General features: G+C 41.0%; 1 protein-coding gene and 1 long non-coding RNA gene across 4 annotated transcripts; one reads left to right on the top strand and one right to left on the bottom strand.

The window, feature by feature from the left end:
* Window positions 1-7,048: 7,048 nt before the first annotated feature.
* Window positions 7,049-9,912, bottom strand: LOC116916957. Of its 3 annotated transcripts, XR_006643761.1 has the most exons (4): window positions 8,333-9,912; window positions 8,146-8,274; window positions 7,942-8,022; window positions 7,049-7,868 (listed from the first exon to the last, which is right to left on the bottom strand). It is a non-coding gene; the product is annotated as an uncharacterized LOC116916957 (long non-coding RNA). The 3 variants fall into 3 exon arrangements; XR_006643760.1 differs by having other exon boundaries at window positions 7,049-8,022; window positions 8,333-8,844; XR_004390957.2 differs by lacking the exon at window positions 7,942-8,022 and having other exon boundaries at window positions 7,049-7,940; window positions 8,333-8,842.
* A 2,623-nt stretch (window positions 9,913-12,535) lies between these two features.
* LOC116916946 (toll-like receptor Tollo) lies at window positions 12,536-17,840 on the top strand. The gene is given in 2 exon segments (XM_045170066.1): window positions 12,536-16,731; window positions 16,733-17,840. Coding segments are annotated over 2 exon segments (4,194 nt in total). The 5' UTR covers window positions 12,536-13,038; the 3' UTR covers window positions 17,234-17,840.
* Window positions 17,841-26,741: the final 8,901 nt, after the last annotated feature.

The following is a 26,741-nucleotide window of genomic DNA, read 5'->3' as shown; positions in this document are numbered from 1 at the left end:
TATATACAATTGCTGTTATTACTTCTGTATTTACCAGAGCTCGATGGTTTGGGGGCTTTGGGGCTTCAGTCATATCACAGCAAACAACAACAAACCCAGAGAATATAATATACACGTATATATACATATATACACCACAACAGAGCAGCAATTCCGTACATCTGCACGGACACATACGCACAGTATATATATATTGTTAGCAGCTTTTTTTCAAGTGGGGGAGACATGAAGAGGGATGCCCCCTCCTTGTCTGTGCACTTGGTGGAAACATGGAAAATGGAGAACACACAGAGAGAGAGAGAGAGAGAACGCATTAATAGCTAGTGATGCAATCATGCGTTCACATTGAAGTGGGAACATTGGACGTGGAAAGCCGGTGCGGCTAGTAGTACAGAAAGAGGCATTGTGTCTTCGTGAAAGAAGGTTGTGTTTAACTATCGTCCGTGTGCTTCTAAATCAAATACAAAAATGAATGTTGGATATAGACATAACGGCTATTTGCTGGAACACTACGTCTGTTTAGTATATATATATATACTAATTGGACAGAGTGCCATTATAGAATCATTTTTTCGGTATGTTTGTGGGAGCTCGTTTACAAGAAGACTTGAATCAATAGAGAAATTTATTTAATTGGTTGTGAGAAAATGAGATTTGTTGTTGAGCGTAATGCGAAGAAATGCATGGAATTCAAGAATAATTTAAAAGCGAGTTCAATTCCAATTTTTATTTTTCAAAGAAAAAAGAAAAAACAACAATGAAAACAAAGTCAAACAGTTTTTGGGTTTTGAGTGATGGTAATGGATGTCGGATGAAGTGAGGAGGGGATAAAGAATAATACAGTACGAAAAAAAAAAAGAATAAATGTATAGACATGGAAAAAAGGAGGGAAAAGATGATGATATTGTATAATGTAGCGTGGTTTGGTATAGCCGCGGATGAGTGGAAGCGGAAGGAATGACGTCATTTTTCCCCATCTAGTTGTCACAATTTAATCCTAAATAACTGCCGCTACCCAAGCTCTCCAATTTCGTGAATGTCAGCCTCGAGGTTGAGCCTTTTTTTTTCCCGCGAGCTCCAAACATCGTCTAATCTTCCAGCTCTTTTATTTTTTTTTGTTAGATTTTACTTTTTTTTTCGCTTGGAGTCGGGATCTCTCTCAAGTTGGGCCAAGCTATCCAATCAACTGACAAGGATCTAGTGGTCGTTTTGTAGAGACTATAGCGGGACAAAAAAAAGAAAAAGAAAAGAGCATCGACCATCATGATTCCGCATCGCTATTTCATGTCTTTTTATACATTCGGTCGCGTGCTGTCACGCTGTAGGTTAACCTACTTTTTTGGGGGATCGCCATCTTCTTAAATAGCTCAAACTAAAAAGAAGAAGATCTTGATGTCTGGCGTAAGGAAATCAAGGGATAAAAAATAAAGTGAAAATGGACTTTGATCCGTGCAGTTTTCAAATGCTGGCAAGCAATTGAACTGGAGCGTGAGAGATCGCCCAATGTAGCGCATATCTAGCTGCCAAATGAGCGATATAGTGCTGCCTCTGAAAAAAAAAGAAATCACTTGAAAAAATCAAGTCAAGCGAAAAGTTACTATCCAACAGTTCCGCATTTATGGAGCACGGCTAGAAAGAAAAAAAAAAGTGACATCCATACAAACGACATCTACACACTTGTATAGATAGAGAGATATCTATAGCCTATAATATAGTAAGGGGGGGGGGATATAACGACAGCCATTAAAGAAGAATTGCTATAGAGGGTAGACATCAAAAGCCATCGGATGTAATTTCTTTTCTTTTTTCATCCCAGTTTTTTATTTTATTTTTTTAAAGGGACGTGTGTGTTTGTATCGGACAAAAGAGAACGGCTTTCACGTGGCATTGCAATGAACGCCCTGATGAAAAAACAAAAAGGCTAATTCACATTTGCTAAAAAAAAAAAATGGGGGGATTTATTGGCCTCCAAAATGTTCCAGAACGATGAAGACGGACACTGGCTGTCGTGTGTTAAACATTTGGGTCAGAGTCTTCCTGTTTATCTAATAAATGTGGTTTAGTTTTATAGGATACGAAAATAAAAAGGCGGGTAATCTATGCAAGTAGTGTTATTCTTTATGGGCCATCCGAAAATATTAGGAATTCGAAAGATGACTGTGCTGGCCACACCCTTTCTTGATCTGTCAACTTGTGACATCATTTTATGTCTCGTGGCTTTTTTTTTTTTCTTCTTCTTTTTAGAGAGGGGAGAGAAGATTGGATGGCATACTTGAGGGGTGGGATTAATGGTGTACTTTATGATTGGATTAAATTATACCTCACATAAAAGCGTGTATATATAGATCTACTGGTGCTGTGTGTTGTATATGTGTGCGCAGTTTATGCGAGATCGGATATGTGCCGGACATGTCGGATATAGAACAAAAAAAAGGAAATACTTAATGCATGTTTTTCTTATTTGTTTGTCGTCGATATGTTACGATGATACGCTAGGAGGGACATTGTACAAGTTCCAGCATTTTCTCCGCTACACTGAGAAACCCTGCGACAGATCATATCGATATACACGTGTCCTTTCAAAACGAGGATATATGTTTTGCCATGTTTTTTTGTTTTGTTTTTGTTTTTCGTCGGTCTAGACAAAAGTGTGTTGTCTTCTTTAGTGATGTATATATTGCGTATAGATACCGTATATATATATATGTTTGCCAGTTACCGGACGGAAACCGCCATCCTCATCTGTGTGTATATACCATGGGCGAAAAATGGTTAGCCCCCAAAAGAAAAAAAAAAAAGAAGAAGTGTTTACGCCGGAAGGACTTGTTTTTGGCGGATGTGACCCCGCTATGTATATTTAATCCGCATCGCTTGAAAAAGAGAGCAGCCTTCAGGCTATATATCCGCACAGAAGGGGTCTATTGTATATAGCAATGTTTTTCTCTATCTGTAGTAGTAGTATGGGATACGTTTGCCTATATAGATATATCCAGGAAATGGATCTCAATCCGGAGAGAGAATTTCTCGACTTCCCTTTGCGTCAGAAAACTTTGGGGGGGAAAAAACAAAAACAAGATGAACTAAAAATATAAAAAAATATATATTTTTTTTTTAGTTTATGTTTTTGGAATGCTATCGAGAACTTGGAAAATAAACGATTGAGGGATGAACTATGAAGAGAGGAGGCGATATGAAAGATCCACACTGGTGAATTATCGATTTCTGTGTTTTCTTTTATTTATTCACCCTCAGTCCTTTTGCTTGTTTCTGTCGTTTGCTACTACATCTCTCCGACCTATTCCTTTTTGACTTGTCATTCCAGCTCTAGCTGCTCACTCTCTCTGACGTCTTGAGTTGCTATGCAAACAACAAAAGTCTAGACGTCCGAGGGAAAGGATCAAAAGTTGTCCAAAAATGTCCCTTTTTTGATTTGATCCCATCCATTTCTTTTTAAATACTATTCTCTGAAAATAATATGTATAGACTCTGATTTCTAATGATGCAGGAATTTATTAAAAAAAAAAAAAAAAAGGACACGAAAAGATGTTGCGTTTGCATAATATTGGGATAGGCATCATTTGTTTGTCCGAACAAACACACATCAGACTGAAGTTTGATATAACGTTTGGCAATGTACCGTTACGCGAGTTCCAACATTTCACGGAACATGGCAACGAATTCCCTTGACTGATGCACAACAACTACACGGCGCATCGAATAAATAAATATACATATACAAGTGTAACAGGATATATCGAACGGGACAGCTCCCGGAAAGTTTCCCAAGTTTGAAAAGCGTTCGAAAACAGTTGCGTATATTGACTGTCAGATCGGGAAGAAGAGAAGAAAAACTTTTTTTCTCTTTCTCGGAAATCACGTGTGTGTGTGTGTGTGTGTGTGTGCCTTATAGGGCAAGCGCAATTCTTGCGTCTATACTTGTGCTGTGTGCGTTGAGAAATGTGTCCAGAGAGCCACACAATCGCTCGTTCACGAATGCACGAAAATCGAACAAAAAGACATTTGAATAATTGTGAGTCACAATTCCACGAATATTCTCGCCGTTACAGTTGCGTTTGGGTGCTTCAACTTTGAGATTTGATTGTGTAGCGTTCGCAAACGCCTCGGGGCATCTATGCGCGTTTTCAACAACAGCCAACTTACGGACGAGCTTTTAAAAATTCTTTCGAATTATAAAAATGCGGGCGAGGTAGTTATACAAATCTATGATAGTCATTTGTTTTTGAAAGAAATGAATATGTCGGCCATTAGCGCATAGTCGGCTGTACAAGCATCAACGTATTTAATAGCAGCTGGCGTACGATGGGAAACAGAAGTCCGCGGTAGCGTCTTTGGGCTCTTACGTCTGTCTGTCTGTGTGTGTGTGTGTGTGTGTGTGGGGCGTGGAAAACTAATTAGACTGATTAGAACCAAAGTGATGACTGAGCTGGAGCAATATAACAAGACGCGTGATGCTCACGACTGAAAGGGGAACTTGGAAGAAAGGGATATAGAAATGTGTGGGATAAACGTCTATAAGATGGTAGGAAAAAGACGTACATAAAACAAAACGAAAAAAAAAAACGATGATATGAACGTTCTTTTTTTCAATTAGCGACTAAAACATAAAGACGAAAGAAGAGATTATTTGTCCCGGCACCCGAAATTGTATCGAATGACTTTGTTTTTTCTCTCTCTCTCTCCCTCACTTAGGGATCGATATCCACTTTGGGAAAACCTATAAGAGACGGTGCGGAATTCGGAACTGATCCAATAGAACAGCAGCAATAACTGGGCAACGGTCATCGTTTGGTTGAAGACATGCTTAAAAAAAAAAATGACTGTTATTCAATCACATGGTTGGAATGAAAGCTGACCGGTTTTCGTGAACTTGATCAATAATCGAAGGGAACGAGTCACGGTCCACGTTCCCGCGCTCTCCATCATTTTATTTCTTTTGCTGATTACACGAAAAGTTATTAACAATTAAAAAAAAAAAAAAAAACGGAACAATAGGGGACACGAAGCAAAATAATGATGAGGAAAAAAAAATACTTTTTTGCGTCTTAAAAAAGATTTTGCCTATTCTGATTGGCTATACTTGACTCTTGGTGTCATCCAGTCGTCCACGCTAAGTGTGTTCGTATACTGGATGAACTTGCGACGTCTTCAAGTTTGTCCTATACAGCAATATGAGCGTGTATATACGTCCCCGTTTGATGACAAGCATCGCGATTATTTGTGTTTCATTTGTCGTCTGGCACAATAGAAAAAAAGAGAGAGACACATGAAAAGAAATAATATTCAACGAAAGATAAATATCATCAAAAGTCTCTTTTCATATTCATCATTTTTTTTTTTAAAGAAATTTCTTTTGATTCGCCTTGTTTTTATTTGGCATAGACCTGGTGTGTGTGTGTGTGTGTCACGCCGACGTTCATCAAGAGAGGCCGCTGGTCGTTTGATCAGTAACGAACCACTCGACTTGTCCGTTTCCCATCTTTTTTTCTTTTAAATCTTATTCTTTTAGCTCCTTCAGCTTGGCCGCCTTGGCGTGTCATCTTTTATTCGTCCCCTCCTTCTCTTTTGTCTGCGTTCTCTTCTTTCAGATCCTCACTCGTTCGTAATTAACGTAGAGAACCCAATCGGGACACGTCCCTTTGCTCACGGTTTTTTGCGGGGAAAGTCGGTTGTCGCTTAGAACCATCAGTCTTTAAAAAACAAAAACAAAAAAGAGAGAATCCGAAAAACTAGATTAATCAACTTGATTTCCATTAAGGAGAGAGGATAACTTTGTTATAGTGGATGTGTTTGTTAAGTAAAAGAATAAGTAGGAAAAAAAAATACAAAAAACGATTTGTTATCGAAAGAAATGGGAGCAACTTCTTATTGTCGACTGCATCTGTCGCATATGTAAAGAGAAGGATATCACGAGGGACGAAAAGAAAACAAACGAACGACGGGTAATGGAGGAGGGACACCGGAGCTGCGACTGGAACGTGCACACATAGTCTACCGATCCATTATTTACTACCCTTTTCTCCCCCCCCACAGTGTGCTGACCGCATTTTATTCGTAAAATAGAATTAACGTTTACATTGAAATGTGTGGGCGCGCAAAGCTCGAGGATTATTCAAAACACGTTCGTTAAATATCTTCTTCCGGAATTCCTTATTTGACAAGGTGTGAAAAGTGAAACAAGAATAGAACAGCGTGAAATGCGAAATGAGAGAAAAAAAAAGGGCAAATGTGGTGTAATTTAGTCATTTTATTCAATCTTCATTTTGTGGTCGTTCTATTTTCTTGAATGAATAACCAAGAAAAGCAGTGGGGGATGATTTTGTCACGCAAGTCTTGTTAGATTTAGGCGTATATATTTACTGAATCAAATAGAAAATAAAAAAAAATGTTGGTCTTTGCCAGCCTTGAAGGCACGATTCCGCTCGAGTGGCCCGACGTATAATGGACCGTGACGTGGTGAGCGTGACTTGGATGTGGAAAAGAAAAGAACCTACCAAAAGGATGAGAAACATTTCTACAGCAACGAGTGAGCAAAGAAGCTCCTTATATATACTTTTATTTTTCACAGTCAACGTCTCTTGGTTGTCCAACTCATTTTTCGTCTCTTGATTTTGTTGTTGTTCTTGTCTCGACCAATCTTCTTTCCCCGCGCTTGATGGCCGTGTTTGGTGCATATTCCTTCATTTCTTGTTTTTTTTTTTTTTTGTTTTTTTACATGCGTATTCAAATTTGGTTATCATTTTCTCCCCATCGCATTATTGAGAAAATATTCGATCCGGCCAGGTATATCAACTACACCCTGAAAAACTTGTCGTCTATTAATGCCTATTATTATTTTTTTTTTTCGTTTTATTATGATGGAGCAATTAAATTTGTTCGGTTCACACCATCTCTTTTTTTTCTTTCTAGTATCAAATTTCGATTTATGATGAAAAAAAAAAAGAAGAAACTTTAGTTTTAATTGATTTGACAGGTGGTAAACCGAGACAGAATTCAGTCAAGCGATTATGCCAGCTCTTGTAGGCGTAAATCCAGTAGCTACTGTTCAATTATTGCATTTGATAGAGTATACAATTTGACACAATAAAAAATCGATGATTCAGGGAATTTCAACATACTTCCTTTTTCTCGAGAAAATGTCTCTTTAAAAGAAAATAGGATTGGTCTTTTAAGGTTGATTTTTGTTTTTACTTTTCTTTTTTGTTTTTTCTTTTCTCTTTAATATTTTCCGTATAGAGCTGTTCAATGTTTACGGTTGATGGCGCACCACTGGTGATGGATGATGCATACCTGATTAGCATAACCCCCCCAACAACGTCCCATCCACACACACACACACAGCAAAAAGAAAAAAAAAAAGAGATATTTATTTACATCAATATATATCGGCGTGCCTATATACTCTTCCATGTTGTTGTGTCTATTGACGTTGACGTATCGGGCCAGCGGACATGGATTCAATGACGAGATGGATGGCAGCCAATGATTCGGCTTCTTAAAAAAAAAAGACACACGGGGCGACCTCATTAAAAAAACAGCGGTTGCTTCCGAGACTCCATTGGCGTATAAAAGTCGTCATCATCGAAGAAAGAAAAAAAATGTTGTGGCCTCATCAATCAGGGCAAAGATAGGCACAGAAGGGATAACACAAATAAAAATCTTGAAGGGCGGAAAATAATAAAAAGCCGAAATTCTTTATTTTTTAATTCACCACCGAAGAAACCGCCACCGCCAACCGCCGCCATTGGTTTTCTTTTTTTTTCTTCTTCCCCTTCGTGTTTGGACTGTGAAATAAAACGTCCGTATAAAGAGATATGCCAACAATTTTTTCTAAAGTGTCCGAATTTTTTCTGTTTTTGTTGAAACAATTGGTAATCGTGTGTTTAATGATTAAACTGGAACTCCGAATCGAATCTGTCATACTTTCCAAACGATAGAAGAAAATGTGATTTAACTTTTATCTCCAAAGAAAATTGGTTGTTTTCTTTTCGTCAAGGTAACGATCTGCGTATATGGTCAAGAGAGGTGACGACGTGATGAAGTCAAACAACAATTCATCATCACAGGCAAAAAAAACACTGAACTTTATTTTTTTCTAACCAGAAGCTACGAAAAACAAAGAGTTACCTGTTTTTTTTTTTTTTTTTTAGCTGCAAGCTTTATTCATTAGATTGTTTGTCCGGCCGAGAGAGCTGCCAAAAGTATTACAGACGGTTGGGCAGGTGAACAAGAAAATGGCGCCCAAAGGCTATCAACCTTGATGAATACAAAAAAGCAAAATGGCGTGGCCGTTTGTTGGAGATTTTCGCCTCACCTATTGTAATTATTGTAGTGGGCAATACTTTCATTTATTTCTGTCAATACATCTTGATTTTTCTTGCTTGTTTATTCAAAGAAATGCCTCTAAGCGACGTAACGACAGTCGAACAAAACATCACGAACAAGAAAGTGTTTCAGTTTTGTCTCACATTTTCGTTGCAGTTTCTTTGAAATGGTAAAATGAGTAGTGTTCGGCCTTGCGAGCCAAAATCAGTTCAAGTAACACATCACGACGGCGACGCACACGAAATTCGAGAACGGCCTAATCGGTAATCAAAGCAGATAGTACTGGGACGATAGTTGCTGTTTACTGTGCCAAGTCTACTTTTTTCTTTTCCATTTGATTTCATTTTTTTTTTTATATTTTAAAACTCGAATTACCGTACATCAATGTGATTGTATTACACAGTTAAGTCTGTTAGTACCCTTTGCTGAGTCAAACAGAATTATTAAACAAATGAAATGGAAACATAAAAGATTATGGAGCAATGTCACAACCTTGTACTTCACCATTTTCGATTTTTTGCCTCTTCGAAAAACCTTTTGGCTTTTTGTCTGTTGCACATTGACTTAGTAACCAAGGTTAAATTAGAGCTCATGTTTTTCATTGGCCACCGGATGGCACACGTTCAGAGAATTTTGGGGAGGATGGACAAGAAAACAACGAGAGAGAAAAATTAGCCTTGGGAGCATTGTTAACTTGTTGCAAAAAAAGAAAATGTGTTTGAAAAAATAAGGGACTGGACTAGTTAATCCTCACTTCCGGCGACATATTTTTCTTTTCTTCTTTGCCCGATACTAAAAGGGAAAGGGAAAACAAATGTTTGTCTTGTGAAAAAGAGAAAAAAGAAAAATTGCGCAGTTGTCAGAGAAAAAGAAAAAAAAATGGTGTCCATTTTCTCGCCCGGGGCGTGCATGCACGACTGCTGTTTCTACTAAACGAGAAGGAAATTTTGCTGAGTTTTCGTAAATGAGATCCTGATGGTTAAACAAGTGTGTAACGAGAGACTCACGAGAATGACGTCATCCCCTATCTCAACAACTTTACTTTTGTTCGACTAAGTTCGAGATTCACGGCCTCCATTTCGGTACGTAATTATAATATAGGTCTAATAGATTATGAGTTGAATAGGTATTACGAGATTTTGAAAAACGATACAGTCCTCGACATGTTTCGTGTATCTAATGATTCAGACATGTCTCAATTGTAAATCGAATTAGTATGGAACTCTGGAAATAATTGGACGAGAAAAAAAAGACGAATATCTGTCGGATTTTTCCAAGGTTTCAATTTAAGAAAAAAAAAAGTAAATGTTGTGAGAGTTAAGAAACAAAAGAAAAACAAAAAAAATGAGGATTAGTTGATAATGGGAAATTCTTGTTTACATAGTTAGGGAATGGAATATAAGAAAACCGGTTCATACTTGTGCACACCTCGTTGCTCCCGGATAGCAGACTATAATCTCGAATAACGAGCTTGACAATTCGACATGTCCAAAAACGAAAGTGTTGAGACCCTAACGAGAAGTGAATTCATCTGTAAAAGACAGGACGAAAAAAAGCCCCACACGTGCAACTTTGGATTTATTTTAACTCTGCAATTAAAAAACACTTTTTTGAGCTTACGATTTATGTAACTTAGGTCGTTAGCCTAATTAAAGATTATCTACAGTTAAATACTTTGGCCAGTTAAGAAGGTATTACACACAAGTTATTATAGGTATCTGGCGCGTGTGTGTGTGTGTGTGGCTCTTTTGATTTTTAATTGGACTCTTTCCTTTCCGCCATGTCGCCCGGAATTCCGTTCCGGCATCCATGTCCGCATGACGTATTATCTTCTCTTTACCGTATGGCCCTTTTTTTTTTTTTTGTGAGTTCGTTAACTATGGTCACATTCACTTTGTTCTGTTTCTCTACAGCAACTTTTCTTTTTGTGTGACGCCATCAAATCCTTTAAGCGTTAACCATATTGGTGTTCAGAGAGAATATGCAGTTCGAAGCTTTTGAACTTGTTTAGAACTTGGCTTTCTAATGTCAACTAACTGCTGTGTAAGTACGTAGTTGATGTGTGCAGGTCACAAGAGTTGGCCTTTCATGGACGCCTTCATTAGCTAATGGCCGTAACGATGAGCAGCGGGGCAACTGTCATTCTGCCTCGGACATCCGCCGGAATCGGTATATTTTTTTCAAGTTCTACTTTGGCTTTTTTTTTTGTTACTTACGTTTTATTCAATGTGTTACTCTCTTTCTTTGTAGGTGACATCTAGCGACATGATGAAATTGCCATTATTTTCCACTGACTTGTGTAATTCAAACAGAATGAGGTCCGATGCGGGTTCGATGGATAGGAAGCAATAGTTCCAGTCAGACGACAGCTTCCCGCAAAATTGGGTGGAGGTCCGGAATCGTGCTCTGCTTTCATCATTTTTTTTGCCCCCCCTCCCCCTTTGCTATTTATATCCGGTTGACTGAATTTTTTTTTCTTTTTTCGTGTGATTCAATTCACGACACAATTGTGCCTTTATTCATATTTTTCAGTTCGACGTCTGTCCCTTGTTTATTGGTGTTTCGTCCTCGCCCAAATGAAAAAGTCATCCAGCTGTCGAGAGGATGCGACAAGTCTCGCAATGCGCACAAGAGGTAGGAAAGCGGAAGAGAAAAAACGAATCAATCCGCACGACCAGACGCGAATTGTTTTTCGATTTCTCAAAGGCATTCCTCCAGAAAAAGGGACAATAACATTCCGCTGTCCTCTTTTTTTTCCTCCTGAAAACAAAGCGTATGTTATGAATAAATAACAAGACAAGCAAATCAATAAATATTTTCCTTTTTTTAACATTTTTTTTTAGAAGCTGTCGGACTACCGGACGTGACGACGAATAACATTTCAGATGAAAAAAACAAAGAAAAAGGTGGATAGTCTGATGCACAACTAATCTGACAAGTTTTAATCGGCTTTTTATTTGAGTGTAGGAGTTAAAAGAAAAGAAACAAAACAAAGATGATGGGATCATTGAATTGGACGCCCTGTAGGTTCGAGTTGTATCCTTTTCCGTTTTTGATGTCTCTCGGGTGATCAGATAAAAAAAGAAGAAAATAGCTTTTAAAAGGCCGTCCATCTTACGTAACGGATTGGGATAGTTGATTAGCGTCAGAGCGCGTGCCTACCAAGAAAAAAAGTAAACAAAATAGATGTCAAAATAGGCAGCACAAGTCCATTTCCCTAGTCACCTCTGACAAGGACAAGATTTTTATTTTTTAAACCAAATTTTTTACGGATTATTTCTTTTTAAACAAAAATCCTTCACGAAATAGAAAAACATTGGCCAATAATCTCTTTCCGGCGAATAGGTTTTTGTGTGTATGTGCATAAGTAACAGCACTGTTATCTCATTATTATGATTTCTTTTTTTTTTTTATTCAATTGACGCTGTGTCCTTGGTATATGTACACAGGGTATAACTCTGCTCACTAGAGGGTTGTGTTGTTTTCTGATTAATTCCATTGGGCTGCTGGCTCGTGCCGGATTATAACGATCCGTTGATGACGACATGACGGACAATTCAGTCCTACGATGAGCTTCCCTATTTCCAAGTAAATTTTTTTTTTTCCCTCAGTGAAAATGGCGTAATCGCCAAACTTAAGCCGATGAGTGTGCGAGTCACTCCGGCTGTTGTTGCAGACACCCTCGCGACTTTCAGATGTGCAATAATATCCGCTCACACAGATTTCCGGTTGTCTTTTATTTATAGTACAAATTTTTTTTTGTATTTTTCTGTTGTTGTTGTTTTGAATTCTTTTTTTTTGTGGCATAACATTTTTCGTTAGAATTTTTTATTTTAGTTATTTTAAGATTTTGGCTACAATGGACACTAGATGTCGTTGGCGGGAGTTAAAATTGAAATTTCATCCAGCCACCCTACCCACCCTATACCATCACAGTAAGAAAAGAAGAGGAATGTGCTCTTTTCTACTTGTTAAAAAAAAATCAATTCTTTTAGTTTTCTATTTGATTTAGGGTAGAATAAGGGAGTTCCGTGGTATGTGGTAGGGAGGGGGGGCTTTTTTTTTGTGCCTCAGTTTTTTAAGAAAAAGGGAGGGGGGGTGTTTTAAAGTCTTTTTCTTTCTAAAATATTTTTTTTTTGTCCACAGCCGTTTTTTTTTTTCTTTTTCTTCGTGACTTAACTCCGCCCACAACCACACAGCTGGTCCCCCTTCCATACCCACCCCGACCTTGGGTGTCCCTCTGGCGGACCCGTGTGAACAAGAGTCTAGTTCAACTGCAAACGCTTAGACAGTTCAGTCGTGGCCAGTCCTCTCCTCGAAACGGACGTGCCTATTTTTCTAGAAACAAAATCCTATTTTACCTTCTGTTGTATTTTACAAGTCCTCTTTTTGCGTTTTCTCGCAGAGTTCTCTATTTCCAAGAAAAAAACAAAAACTTGAAACATTGTGAAATCTTAAAGTGAAATCCACCGATTATTTGTTGCTTAGCAGCAACTCAACAGTGCAAACCTGTCCAAACATGTTTTGGTGACCAACCATCCAAGAAAAAAAAAAAACACATTTTTGTTTCCCCTTTGAAAACTTTTGAACATTTTCTTTTTTTCTCCCCCGTGTTTTTTGTTGTGTGTATGTCTGCGTTTCTTCGTGTGTGTCGTGTGTGCAAGTGAACGCACGTAGAGAAGAACATCAACGAAAATGTCGAATCCAAAAGTGTCTTCGATTATGGCCGTTGTTTTGGTGACTGTCGCTCTGGTCAACTGTTCGTCGGTGCCGAGTTGCCAATGGCAACAGCCAGCAGCCGATGAAAGCAATGACGAATCTTCGCTTCGCTGTCAATTGCGGACGCTCCAGCCGGCTGAATGGGAATCTCAGCTGGCCCGAGTTTCTCATCCGGAGCGGGCCACTTCGCTACGGATCGAATGCAGCGACGTTCTCTTTTTTGAATCGGCTCTGGAGCGAGACATTCTCAAACGATTGCCGCGCCTCAGGCAGTTGAGCGTCTCTTCGTGTAAAGTGCGAGCCATCCAGCCCGGCTCGTTGGCCAGTCTTCCCGAACTCAAACGGCTCTCCATCCGCACCCACAACACTGACTGGCCCGCCATGGCTCTCACCCTCACTGACCAATCGTTGGCCGGCATGCGAGAATTGAGATATCTCGATTTGAGCGACAATAGCCTCATTTCAACACCAGACGGCCTGTTTTGCTCGCTGGCCAGCCTGTCTGGATTGAACCTGTCTTCCAACCGGCTCCACGATGTCGCTTCGCTCGGATTCAATTCCGCCGATGAAGAGTGTCTTCAAGAACTCACTGAACTCGATCTGAGCTGGAACGGCATTGCCGAACTTCATCCGCTTGCGCTGCGAGCCCTTCGCAAACTCCATTCGCTTTCCATGCAGCACAACGGACTGACTCATTTGGCTGACCAGTCGCTCGCTGGATTGGAATCGCTGCGCATGTTGAACTTATCCAGCAACGAACTGTCTGTTTTGCCACCGGATCTCTTCCGCGATTGTCACGATCTTCGCGAACTGGATCTCCATCAAAACAGTTTGTCTGTTTTGCCGCTGGGCAGTTTCGCCGGACTCAGTCAACTCCAGGTGCTCGACTTGTCTCGTAACTCTTTGGGTCCCATCCATCGCGACACGTTTGCCGGACTTTTACGTCTGGTCGTTTTGAATTTGGGCCACAACGCCCTCACACGCATCGATTCGACCATGTTCCGCGACTTGGCCAGCCTTCAAGTCCTCCGTTTGGATTCGAATTTGATCGAATCGGTCGATGCGGATGCGTTTTTGCCGCTGTTCAACTTGCACACGCTGGATCTGTCCAACAACAGGATCAGCATCATTAGCGATCGGTTGCTGGGCGGACTTTTTGTCCTCAGTTCTCTGTCTGTCGGTTCGAATCGCATCCATTCCATCAGCGAGAACGCCTTCCGCAATTGCAGCGGTCTCCGCGATCTGGACCTTTCCGGTAACAGTTTGCAATCCATTCCGGAAGCTGTTGGTCAATTGTCGCTGCTCAAGTCACTCGACTTGTCTTCCAATCGCATCACCCGGGCCGTCAATTTGTCTTCCACTTGGCAGCAACTCTACAGCCTCAACCTGGCCGACAATCACATCCGCACGGTCAGCAAGGAAGCTTTTGCTGGATTGGGTAATTTGGTTGCTCTCAATTTGGCCGGCAATCAGCTGGAACAGTTGGAAGCCGGGACATTTGATCGCACTTCGGGCCTCCAAGTCTTGCGGCTGGACGGCAACAGCCTTACCGACGTCAACGGTCTATTCGCCGGCCTGCACAATCTTCGCTGGCTGAACGTGTCGGCCAATCGAATCCAGCTCTTTGACTACTCCTTCTTGCCGGCCAACGTCGAATGGCTGGACATTCATCAGAACGCTCTGGCTGAATTGGGCAATTACTTCCAAATCCAGCTGGCCAATTTGCAAGCCATCGATGCCAGTTTCAACCAACTGTCGGACTTGACGTCCGACAGCGTGCCGGACAGTGTTGTCCAGCTCTTTGTCAACGACAACAAGATATCCAGCATCGCCGCCAACACTTTTCTGAAGAAGGCCAATCTCTCGCGAGTGGATCTCAACTCGAACAAACTTCAAACACTCGATCCAGCTGCTCTGTGGCTCAGTCCAGTGCCGGCCGATCGAGACTTGCCCGAAATTTCTCTCGGGGACAATCCGTGGGAATGCGATTGCGGATTGGAGTGGCTTCCGCTTCTGGTCCAGCCGAGCAGCGCATCACGTCAGCAGCCGCGCCTGGTCGATGCGGCCGACATCACGTGCCGTTTGAGCTTCCGTCGTGACAGCCGGAACGAGACGGCTGGTGAATCGTCGCTCGTACCTCTGGTGGATGTCCGTCCGGAAGAGTTTCTCTGCTCCTACCAAACTCACTGCTTTGCCCTGTGCCATTGCTGCGACTTTGACGCGTGCGATTGCGAGATGACGTGCCCTTCCGGATGCAATTGCTATCACGATCCGACGTGGTCGTCCAACATCGTCGATTGCTCTGCTTCCGCCGGTCCGCTCAACGATTTGCCGGAAGGCATCCCCATGGATGCCACTCAGCTCTACCTGGACGGCAACAACTTGACTGAATTGTCCAGCCACGCCTTTATCGGTCGCAAGAATCTACGCACGCTCTACCTCAATGGAAGCCGGATTCAGACGTTGCGCAATCGCACGTTTCACGGACTCGGCGCGCTCCAGGTGCTCCAGCTGGCCGACAATGAACTGGAAGAGATTCGCGGATCCGAGTTCGAACCGCTGGATCATCTGAGGGAACTTTACTTGCAAAACAACAAGCTCCGTTTCATTTCCGACACGGCCTTTGTCCACCTCCGCTCTCTGCAAGTCCTCCGGCTGGATGGCAACCGACTGCTGACGTTCCCCTTGTGGCGGTTGGGCGTCAACCCGCATCTCAATCAACTGTCTTTGGGTTTGAACCCGTGGAGTTGCGAGTGTCGCTTCTTGGCCGACTTCCAGCAATGGCTGGCCGCCCATCCGCAGCAGCTGGTCGATCCGGATTCACTTCATTGTCTGATGGGCGACCAGCAGTTGATTGGCTTCGACGAGTTTAATCGCAGCTGCTCGGCAAATCCTTCCATCAGCGTCGTGACACGTTTCAGCGGCGCTTCCGTCATGGATTACGTTCCCGTCATGGCTGCCGGAATTTGCCTCTTTTTGCTGGGCGTCGTTGCCGTCGTCTTGGTGCTCATCTACCGCCAGTCGGTTCGCATTTGGATCTTTTCTCGCTATCGAATCCGCCTCTGCGATTCGAAAGCGGAAGAATTGGACGCTTGCGTTTCGTCTTCCGGCCGCAAGGAGTCGATGTTTGACGCTTTTGTCAGTTACAGCCTGAAAGACGAGCAGTTCGTGTCGCAGGTGTTGGCAGCGGAATTGGAACACTCGGCCGAAGCTGGATCCTCTTTCCGTCTCTGCCTTCAGCACAGAGATTTCCCCACTCATTCCGCAAGCGGCAATGGCAGCAACAATTCGGCTGGAGATCCGCTCGCTTTGGGATTGGCTGCCAGTCGCCGCATCGTCTTGGTCATTTCTCAGTCGTTCATCGAATCCGAGTGGACCCGACCCGAAGTGCGCACTGCCTTGACTGGATTCTTGCGTCGTCCGCGGGCCCATTTGGTGGCTGTTCTCCTCACTCCGTGGGCCGACGATCAATCCGATCCGGAATTGAGTCTCCTCCTCCGTTCTTCCGTTCTCATCCGTTGGGGCGAACGCAATTTCTGGCCCAAGATCCGCTACTACTTGCCGGATCCTACCCCTCGTCAGCATTACATCCGCAACATCCACTCGTCCGGCAACGGCTTGTGGTACCAGACCAACAGTCCGGCTACCACCAACACGCTGTTGAGCTCGAAAGCGGACGCTGCCTCATCCGCTTCCGATGGACGCCATGATGGACAAACAAGCCAACAACAAATCGGAACTGTACTGGGAAGTGGCCAACGGACACGGTCAGAACATCCCACGCCGCTACACGTCCACTCCGCACACGGCCGCTTACGCCTGCCGCAACGGCCATCACGATCCGAACGGTGACGAAATGTCGTCCGTCTACTCCGGACAGTGCTACTCTCGACTGGAGCACAGCTACATGTCTATCGATCACGGACACGAGCACATTTACAGCAGCGTTCAAGATCCAGCGGAATTGCATCACCATCATCAACACCATCCGCATCAGCAACACGCGCAGCAACGCCCAGACTGTTGGTCTTATCAATATCCGCCTTTGCATCAGCATCCGGAAGCTGCTCAACAACATCTGGTGATCCATCACGGAGTTCCTCGGCCGCCCTCGCAGCAGCCGGATTTTCACTTCTCGAACCATCAACAACAGCCGCAACGTTTTGTTTAAAGATAAAAACAAAAATTTTTATTGCAAAAAAAAAGACAAAAAAATTCCTATACATCTTTAAGAATCCGGAATAATTGCGGATTGTTTTTTATTGTAACATTTTGTGCATATTATCAAAAAAAAAAAAAAATTAAGGAAAACTTCTTTCCTTGTGTATAACTCCTCCATGTAGACGGTTTTCAAAATGACGACTTGGAACGAAAAAAAAAAAAACGGGAGTGGTTTGATTTGTATAGTCTTCCTAGTCACGTGATCTGCCCTTTTCCCCACGTCTTTTTTTCCCCCTAATTTTTGATTAAAGGCGCTCATTATCATCATCTTGTGTCCTCTTTCGTTTTTGATTTTGTCTATTATTATTATTTTTAAAAAATCTAATTGGACTATATGCCATGAAATTGAAGATATACAGCAACAAGAAGAAAATTCAACATTTTTGTTTATCCGTGTGTGTATGTGTGTGTGTATACAAAGAAATGATTGTGCCGCTGTGTGCTAAGAAGGAAACGTGTATTTGTGTCGGGATCGGAAAGACATACATTTTTTTATATATTATATATATATATATATATTATATCGCGATGCAATACAATGCCTTTTCTCAGTTGAATTTTGTGTTTAGATTTTTTTTTTTTCTAGTGTTTCATTTGATTATAATCGTCGATCGGAAGTGGGCCCAAACGAGATTTATTTCCCGTCTGTGTATAAGCACGTCAACCTTTTTCTTTCTTTTTTTTTTTTTTTTTGCCTAAATGGCATGACGGGGCGTTAAGATGCGGCTGAAAAGTTGGGAAACCTTTGACAGCATTAAACAGTGTGCTAGGACACGCATGCAGATTTTCAACCAACCTTCTTCTCTTTTTTTTTTTTTTAAATGGATTACCGGAACCCCCGTCTATGTCCATAATAGCCTTTTCAAAACTTTTTGGCATCGATCACGCACTCTTTTTTCACAATTGAATTAAAGGGGATCACATCAGATATATAGTCGGTAGGAAACGTGAGCTCATTTTTTGATCGTTGTTTTCAAGTCCGTCAAGAAATACTAAGAGCTTTAAGACAACTATGTGCATACGTTATTAGGTATTACAAATGATGAACGCATTGGGCACCCAATTGATTTGTCATCAGCTTTCAAATGAAAGAAGGAAATGTTTTATTCGGGGACGATTCTTGGAAAGATGTAACAACAATGAGATATAACGTGCGTAGTTCAATTCCTTTTTCTTTCGCCTTTATATACGACCAACTGATGTGCCAATCAATGAATTGTTATCCATTTGCCAGTCTATACCTTTTGTTTTCTGTATTGGAAATCGTTTGTGATGCAAAATGATTACAACGAAATCAGCTGATTTCGTTTTGGGGGCATTTTTCGACACGCTAGGATCTCCGATGACGACGTTTATAAATGAGGCAAAAAGTGCTGTGCATTTTCACTTGTTCGATTGCGCAATTGCGTATGCAAGTTAAGACGATTGATCCGTCTGCAGCGACGGAAACCGGAGCTTCGTTATAACAAGACTAACAAGTCAGCGAGTACAAGTGTCTGATTCATTCTGAAAATATTGCGCACTTTTATTTCTCATTCACGTTTGCCCAGCCAATCTCTAAACATTTAAAAGGGCTCCCCTCTATTTCTCGCTTGGCTGATTTTTCCAACAATCTTTCCAATACGAAACATAAAACAAACCGGAAACTGAGAAGACCCTGTCATCACCATTGACAGATTGTTAAGCTTTTTCTAGGTGTTGAATTTATTATTTAAAAATACATTTATTGGCACGACTTGGCAATGGAAACATCACGCAATTGCGGTTAGACGACAAGGTGATTGCCCTGCGGATAGAAAACATAACCGCACACACAAAAAAAAGGTGGATACAAGATACTGTTAAGTTCCCGTTCTTTTTTTTTTTGCTGGACCGCAGGGCACGTCGCTAAATGGCCGTTTCTTTCTTTTTGCGGCTCGAAAAAAAAAAAAAACACACAAAAAAAAAGGTAGACTAGTTTCAAAGAGGCGGGACAAAACTTGGGGAAAGTGGTGGATGATGGGCGGAAGTCGTTCGTTCTAATCTAAGCGTGCTACCTGGCTAACTATATAACCTACCGAAAAGAGTTATGGGTGGGAGGTGATGACGGACGAGGAAAACTTTTTTTTTTTAAGGAAAACAAGGGGTTCTTTTCGTGATGCAATAATAATAAGTATAACGACGCTTCGTTGGACATTGGGTCACTTCCCGGACACACACACACACACACCTGTTTGAGATGTGAGGGGGGTATTGATGCGCGCGTGTATCACCTTCGGCTTTTTTCTTTTAAAGGCTATTTTTCTATTTTAAAACAAGAATTTATTTTTTACGATTGGGATTCAATAACGAGGATGCCCATCTTCTAGAGGGATTTTTTTTTTTCACACCTGGTGCCGAAGCTCGCGCGCCAACTCGCCCTTCAGGTGTGGATAATAATCACCGACATGTTTCCCTCTTGCATCGCAGCCGCTGTATAGTGTGGAATGGATTGGACGCGCGCGCGGTTGGCAGCTTTTCTTATTACATTCCTATCTATTTTTCATAACACGTATCGATGTTTAGATCGAAACGATGCGGAGGAGCTTTGAAAAAAATAATAATCCAAAAATCAGGTGTTATCGATCGCGCCATCTTCGTGTGCCCAGGTGTGATAATAAAAATTTTTTTTTAAAAAGAAAAGGTGATGGCCAATTTTTTGTTTTTTGAAAAGTTTGCACCGACACGCTAAAGAAGTATAAATGTTCGGATGTTAAAGCCCTAAAGGATAATCTTTTCTTATTTTTTGTTCTACTGATTGCCTCCATCCGGCCAAGAAAAATACACGTTTCTTTCCTGATGGTTTGGGAACGTGACACCTGCCGATTATTCTAGATTTCCTTCTCTGCTTCAACTGTCACACACAATTGGACGTCATTATGTTCGTTTTATATTTTTGACGAGGGGTGAATTTTAAACGAGGCGGCCATGAAAGTCGTCATCGGTCAAACTGGAGAGAAAATGAATTTCTTGAATTTCTTGTTTGGCTTGTGTATATACGTCGTGCTGCAACATATTTTCCCATTGGAAAGTGGAATGGCCTCTTTTATATATAGGAAGAAAACAGAAGAGTCTTTGCAAAGAAGTTCCAAAATGGAGGGCTATATTTCCATATACGCTTTGATGTGTTGAGACATACACAACAACCCAGAAAAACAAGAAAGATTTTTATTTTCAACTGGAACACAGAAAAACAGTTGACAGTAGCAGCTCCAAGTAGCTTCAAACTGGTGGAACGAATTTCTGTTTATCCTATCAACATATATAGTCTTTATTTTTTATTTTTTTTTCAGCCTCTAGGAACAAAAAAAAAAAAAATGTCTTACAATTTCCAAAGTCAGAAAGGAAACGTGGCGGCGGCCGTGTCCACTCTCTGTCTGGTGCGGCTTTTATACTTTGGGAGAAAAAGGGAGTCATAAAAACCGGCACTTGTCGGCGGACCCAAACATTTTTTTTTTGAACGTGTGTTGCGACGGCCTGGAAAATGAACATTTTTCTATGAAAATGTGTTTTTTTTCTTTTTAACTTCCCATGTATTGTCCATTTCAATATTTTGTTTTGCCGACTTTTTACATCCATTGCGGGTGCGCGTCCATTTTGAGGAAACTAATCGACAAGCCAAATGGAAACTGAAAATAAAATCGTTGGTTATTATCGATACTCCTTTAAAAAAGAATGATGTCCTGTGTTAGATGACAATCATAACAATAAAGTTAAAAAAAAAAAATGAAATTTGAAGACTTGAAAAATTTATTATTATGTAACACACTGTTGCATTAAAAGCCTCCCCTGGCAGTCGGTTTAAAAAAAAAATAATATTAATCTGAAGGAAGTATATTTTTTGATCCTCTTTCTATACCATCCACGTGTACCATATCGGATTTCCTGTGCTGCCCATTATATTTTTTAAGGGGAGCCAAATGTTCGAGCTTTACATGCAATGCGGTAACAGCAGCTCTCACTATTTCAAACACACACAAAAATGGTTCGCATATTTACAGAGGGGGTTGATGATGATGCCTTCTGGTGGTGACACAACAACTTTCCCTTATGTCGCCCAAGTGGAGGGTGTGCTTTGATGCGGCCATCTCCCACCTGTCCGTGACATCCATTGAATTTTCATGTGTGTGTGTGCTGTAGAACTTCATATTTTCAAGGATGGCCATCAAAAGCAAATTCTACTTGATGTTACAACCAGATGATACACAGCCGCAAGAAAGAAAAGCCATCCGCATGTGGACGATATCATCCGTGTTTTGTACACGGAGCACGTATAACATAGCCCATCATTTTAACCCGTTGTTGCTATATTGTAATGCGCCGTGCCATTTCAAATAGTTTGTTGTGACCGCGTGGCGGGCACATACGAAATGATGGAGAAAACTCATCGAGTTGCCGGCATCCAAAACGGACATCACCAATCCAACAAAGGTAATGTAGGAATACATAAATACGTACTATATATCCGTGTTTTCTTTTAACTGTTATGCCATAAAGAAGAAGGAAAAAAAAAATCCCTTTTTCGTTGAACTCTTCCAAAATGGACGTTTCTCTTTAACGGTTTTTTCTTCCTCTCTTCTTCATGATTTTCACTATTATTGAAAAATATATACTGTATCCTTTTTTATTATTATTATAAAAGAAAAGTATGCGCCATGTCGTTTATTGTAATCGGACACTATTCCAGGTGGTGGTGGTGTACAGTGGCCAATGATTTCCAGTAGGGGGATGCTTTTAGCAGTTATAAAGAGGTCAATGGCGAGGAAAAATAGAAAGAAAAAAAGGGGGGGGGGGCTGATTTTTTTCTTCTTCTTTTTACACCACTTAAAAGCCAAAAGTGGTTGAACAGACATTAAACGTTCGATTGACCCTCTATGACCTTTTTCTTTATGTCCTATTTTTCTGTATCACTTTGATGTGGTATTTTTAACCCGATATTCAGCCATGCATATCCCTTTTTTTTTTTTTTATTGAGGTGGACAATAAACGAATCCCCCTTCTCTTTTTGGGGGTGGGGGGAGAGGGGATCGGCTATTATCATATTCTGCTTCTTGTTGTAAAAAAGAAAGAGGAAGAAGTAAAACGGGTCCAACATTCCGTGTCACAATAAGTCACGCTCTTCTATTGCCATTATTGATAGCCGAATGCATTCCAAGTGAAAATGGTTTTAAAATCGACTGAAATGTTGGAATTGCTTTGACCAAAAATGCCGCTGTAAAAAACAGAATCCCTTGGCGACCCTTGCCAATTCTGGTGAAACAATTAAATTCTACGCGCGAGCTTGAAAATGATTATTTTAAAATCCACCTATACAGCGAATGTATATATGCGATATTAATAATGCGCTAAGGGAATGATTTTATAAAGTGATTCATCGGATGGTCGTGGCGGTAGATGTTCATATAGCGTCACATGAAGCAGCGGATGCTCGAAAAAAAAGAGGGGAATAAAAAAAACTATTTATTATTTTTTTTTACGATCATTAAATATTATATAAGAATTTATATATTTTTTTTTCGACACCCTCACAATTTCTATATAGGCGATATATTGCCGCCGCAGCCGCTGTTTGACGATCGTTTGGCATTTTGTCGCTCAATATCGAACGTCTATTGAAAATAGGGAAAAGTTCATATGAAAGAACGCGGACAAAGAAATCAAAGTTATCACCCCCCCCTCAAAAAAAATGTATTTATATTCTCGAGATATTTGTTAAAATGAAGATCGCGGGAAAGAGCGGGGGGAAACAACTTATTTTATAGAAAATAAAATAAAATGGGAGGACATTGGTCTCCGATATGAAGGTACTCCCATCGTGACTGGGCGGAATGTGTTTCCATCAAGTTGATTGCTCTATTCAAAAAAAAATAATAAAACTGTATCTCTCACCGAAAAAAAAAAAAACCGTTAAAGTGAACATTCCCCCCCCCTTCAAATCCATAAGAGCTTAGTCTTAATCGTTTTGTGCACGGGATTGACGTCTTGGACACGGACCCTGCGTGTCCGTACTCGGGTCCCGTTTTTTTTTTATTTTCGAAATAAAAAGAGAGGGGGGGGGGGATTAAATAAGTCAATTTTCTAACCCTTTTATTTTGTAATAGCGCAATATAGCCCTCGGGGCTCAAAAGAAAACGACAATATCTGATGGTTTTTTTTAAAATAATTTATTTATTACAACGCACCTCGTCCATGAAAAATGTTTTTTCCTTTTTTCTGTTGAACAATTGCCGCCAGTTGACGATGAGGGGAGGTCGTTTATTTGTCGGCAAGTATTCGAAATTGGACTGAGAAGAAAATGTTTTGATCCGTTGGCCGCGATTTTAGCGGCTCCGTGTCAAATGTAAAACGACATGTCGGGCGGTCCGCTTCTACGCATTCGCCGCCAGGTCGCACCAAACGAGACCCTTGAGAAAAAGACGTGCTCATCAGCCGAAGGAGCAACTTCTGTTTCCAGCAGCAATATACGCATTAAGGGCTTTATTTAGGGTTGTCTAGTTTCTGTAGGGACGACGACGACCAATTTTCATGGCACAAAAAAAAAATGAAAAGCAGTTCCCAATTTTGCTTTAGTTCGACTGGTTGGTGTAGACAATTGTCTTTGGCCGTCTTAATAGCCTTAATAGATATACGGGTCTTGAGGATAGAACAGTAGCTTTATATAGTTGTCCGTCTATTTGCATCAAAATGGCAGACTCGTATTGGTAATGGCTTGATGGCATTTTTTAAATGTGTATATACAACCGTCTCGCCGTTTCGCATTAGCCCTTAAAAAATTAGCCAGTTTATTCCGCATTTTTATTTAAAACGTTTCAAAATTGTTTGGGACAGACAATTCCGGACTTGAGTCTTGTGTGTGCGTTCGAAGAAAACTGGCAATTGAATTTAGTGGAATGTGTCCCGGCTCGCGCCAAAATACAATGTCCGTTTTCCTGGAACGTTTTCTTTTTAGAGTTGTTCAAGAACGCGCGACCAGCTGGACCATTTCAACACAACTAGAATGCATGGCGTGTTTATTAAATTGTCGATTCGATTCGGCTAAGCTTTAATTTCTTTTCCTCTTCCCATTCGATCCGCTTCCCTTTTTTTTTTTTTCCTGGAGTCTCTTGAAAAACACATTTCATTTTTCTTCCAGCAAAAGAAAATAAAACATTTCAGTTTATTTAGATGTATTGTGTGCACTGTCAGACACAAACACGTTGACTGGCCTTTTTGATTTTGACTTCCCACACGCAAAAGCTGAGCGTATCATTTCAATGTTGTTGAAACTTGTGGAATTTTTGAATTCTTTTCGCGCGCTGATAGGCCGTGACGAATTGCATCGCAGCGCTCTACTGCATCTTGTTTCAATTGAAAACTCTCTCAAAATAAATTCCAAGTCAATTTTGTAAAAGTCATTGAACTATTTGATTACCACTGGGAACTAATAACAGATTCTTATATATTGAATCATCTCTATATAGCCTATATGTACTGATACATACTATACTCTTCAAATATAAAGATGCGACGTATTTAGCGTTACAACTACTGTCACCATGAATGCAAATATTAGGAAAAAAAGTAAGGGGGTGACCAATGCTGACACATTGATAGCCCCATATTTACGGCTTCTCCACAACCGACCCCGCCCTTAACGTTATAACTACAGTCGGGATATATAGGCCTGCAGTATGTTACGTTTTTATTTGAATGCTAGTCCCCCCCTTTTCTCTCTTTTCTAGTATATATTTGTACAAAAGTTTCCAAGCCACCATATGTCGACAGCAGCAAGGAGATACCCAGCACCCCTGTCGTTGGACGATGTTCCATGCGCATTCGAAAAACAGTAGACGCATCAGCCGAAAAACAGTCAATAAACAGGCTAACTACTATACAGCCCTACTCTATTCATGATGGCCAGCCTAAATAAAAAAAGTTGTTTGAAAAATAAAACAAAAAAAAAAATAGAGGGAGGACATGTGTTTGAATCGTGCCGCCTTTTTCGCCCCTTCCATTGTGCGCGGGGCACAAAAACAAGAGAAACACGTAGAATCGATAGACGTTTCGACTATAGAATTGATGTACATTTCTTCGTGAAAAGCAAGACATTCGGAAAACGAGTATGGAAACATCAAAGAAATGAGGTATGCGCATCAAAGTTTATAATTAGACGAGCATATGTGTGTGGAGATAGGACCCTCCCACCGATCCGTTTTGGTTTGCTTCAAAGTAGTCCAAAATAGGGTTGATGCTGGACATGCTATATAGCTATGTACGCATATGAGAGCAATGTAATAATGAATCTTGTTCTTGACTCTTTGTATACATAACGTGAGCGATATGAGAAGCAATCGGATGAAACAGCCATGCAGAAAAGTATCTATACTATAAGAAACAAAAGTTCGGTGGATCAAGAAACTACTGTCTCTCTCTCTTTAGTCCTCTCGTATATATAAGTTATATGTACATATAATCCCAGGGATTATATATACGAGCAAGAGAGACGTCCAGTTAAGTCGTCCAACTGGGCAAAATAATCAAAAGGAAAAGCTTTGATATTTATAGTTGAACAGCGATGAATCGACACTTTCCAGCTCATATTCCGCGTATATATATATACAGAAACTACGGACAAACTGTTCCAATCGGCCGGTAATATAGACCCTAGAGACGGACAGAAAAAAAAAATATTTATTTAAAAAAAAGACGTGGTCGTGACACACAGCCAAAGAATAGACAATAAGGGGAGACGCAGAGCTCGTTGGCTTTCGGTTTATAACAAGCAGACGGGCACACACAGCCGTACGTGTACACGTGAACAAGAGACAAAAAAAAAAGTTGGAAGAGAAGTTGATGGCCTCCCTCCCTTTTTTTTTTGTTGCTGTTCCACGGATCTGGTAGAGTTGCTACACAAGAGAATGGCACAGAAAGAAGAGGCAGCACAATTGCCATGTCACTTTTTTGATGGGGAGAAAATCGTGCGGGATTAATCAACGTCAGGATATTTCGGCCGAACGGCCCAAGAGTTTCATTGCGACTCTTGTGCGCAAAAGCCCAACAGGGACACACACATGTGACGAGCTTGTTATACAGAAGAAGGAGGACCAAGATGCTATATAGACTTTGTGTTGACGAAAGACTTAATCTCTCTCTCTCTCTCCTTCACGGCCGAAGGGAACGCGCGCTACCCCCTCCAAATGAAATGCCTTTTGGTGTGTGTGTGTGGTTTAAACCGTTAGTTAATATTAGTTAAATGTAGAAGAAAATGACAGAGATCCTTCTAGTTGACTGGCCTTCCTCCCTCCCAATTTTTGTACAACAATTGCAAGTTGTAGACTCAATTTTTTTGTTTATCAGCTACAGTCCAGCATCAGGTCCAGCGGGGGATGTCGGCGGACTTCATCGACAAGATTATTCTTCATCGGCCGTTTGTCTCCTCAGTTAACGACCTCTTATTGTCT

This window comes from Daphnia magna, linkage group LG2, assembly GCF_020631705.1.
Source record: "Daphnia magna isolate NIES linkage group LG2, ASM2063170v1.1, whole genome shotgun sequence".
In the NCBI taxonomy this organism is placed as follows: Eukaryota; Metazoa; Arthropoda; class Branchiopoda; order Diplostraca; family Daphniidae; genus Daphnia; species Daphnia magna.
Note: the sequence above shows the minus strand (reverse complement) of the source record. Positions and strands in the feature narration are given on the sequence as shown.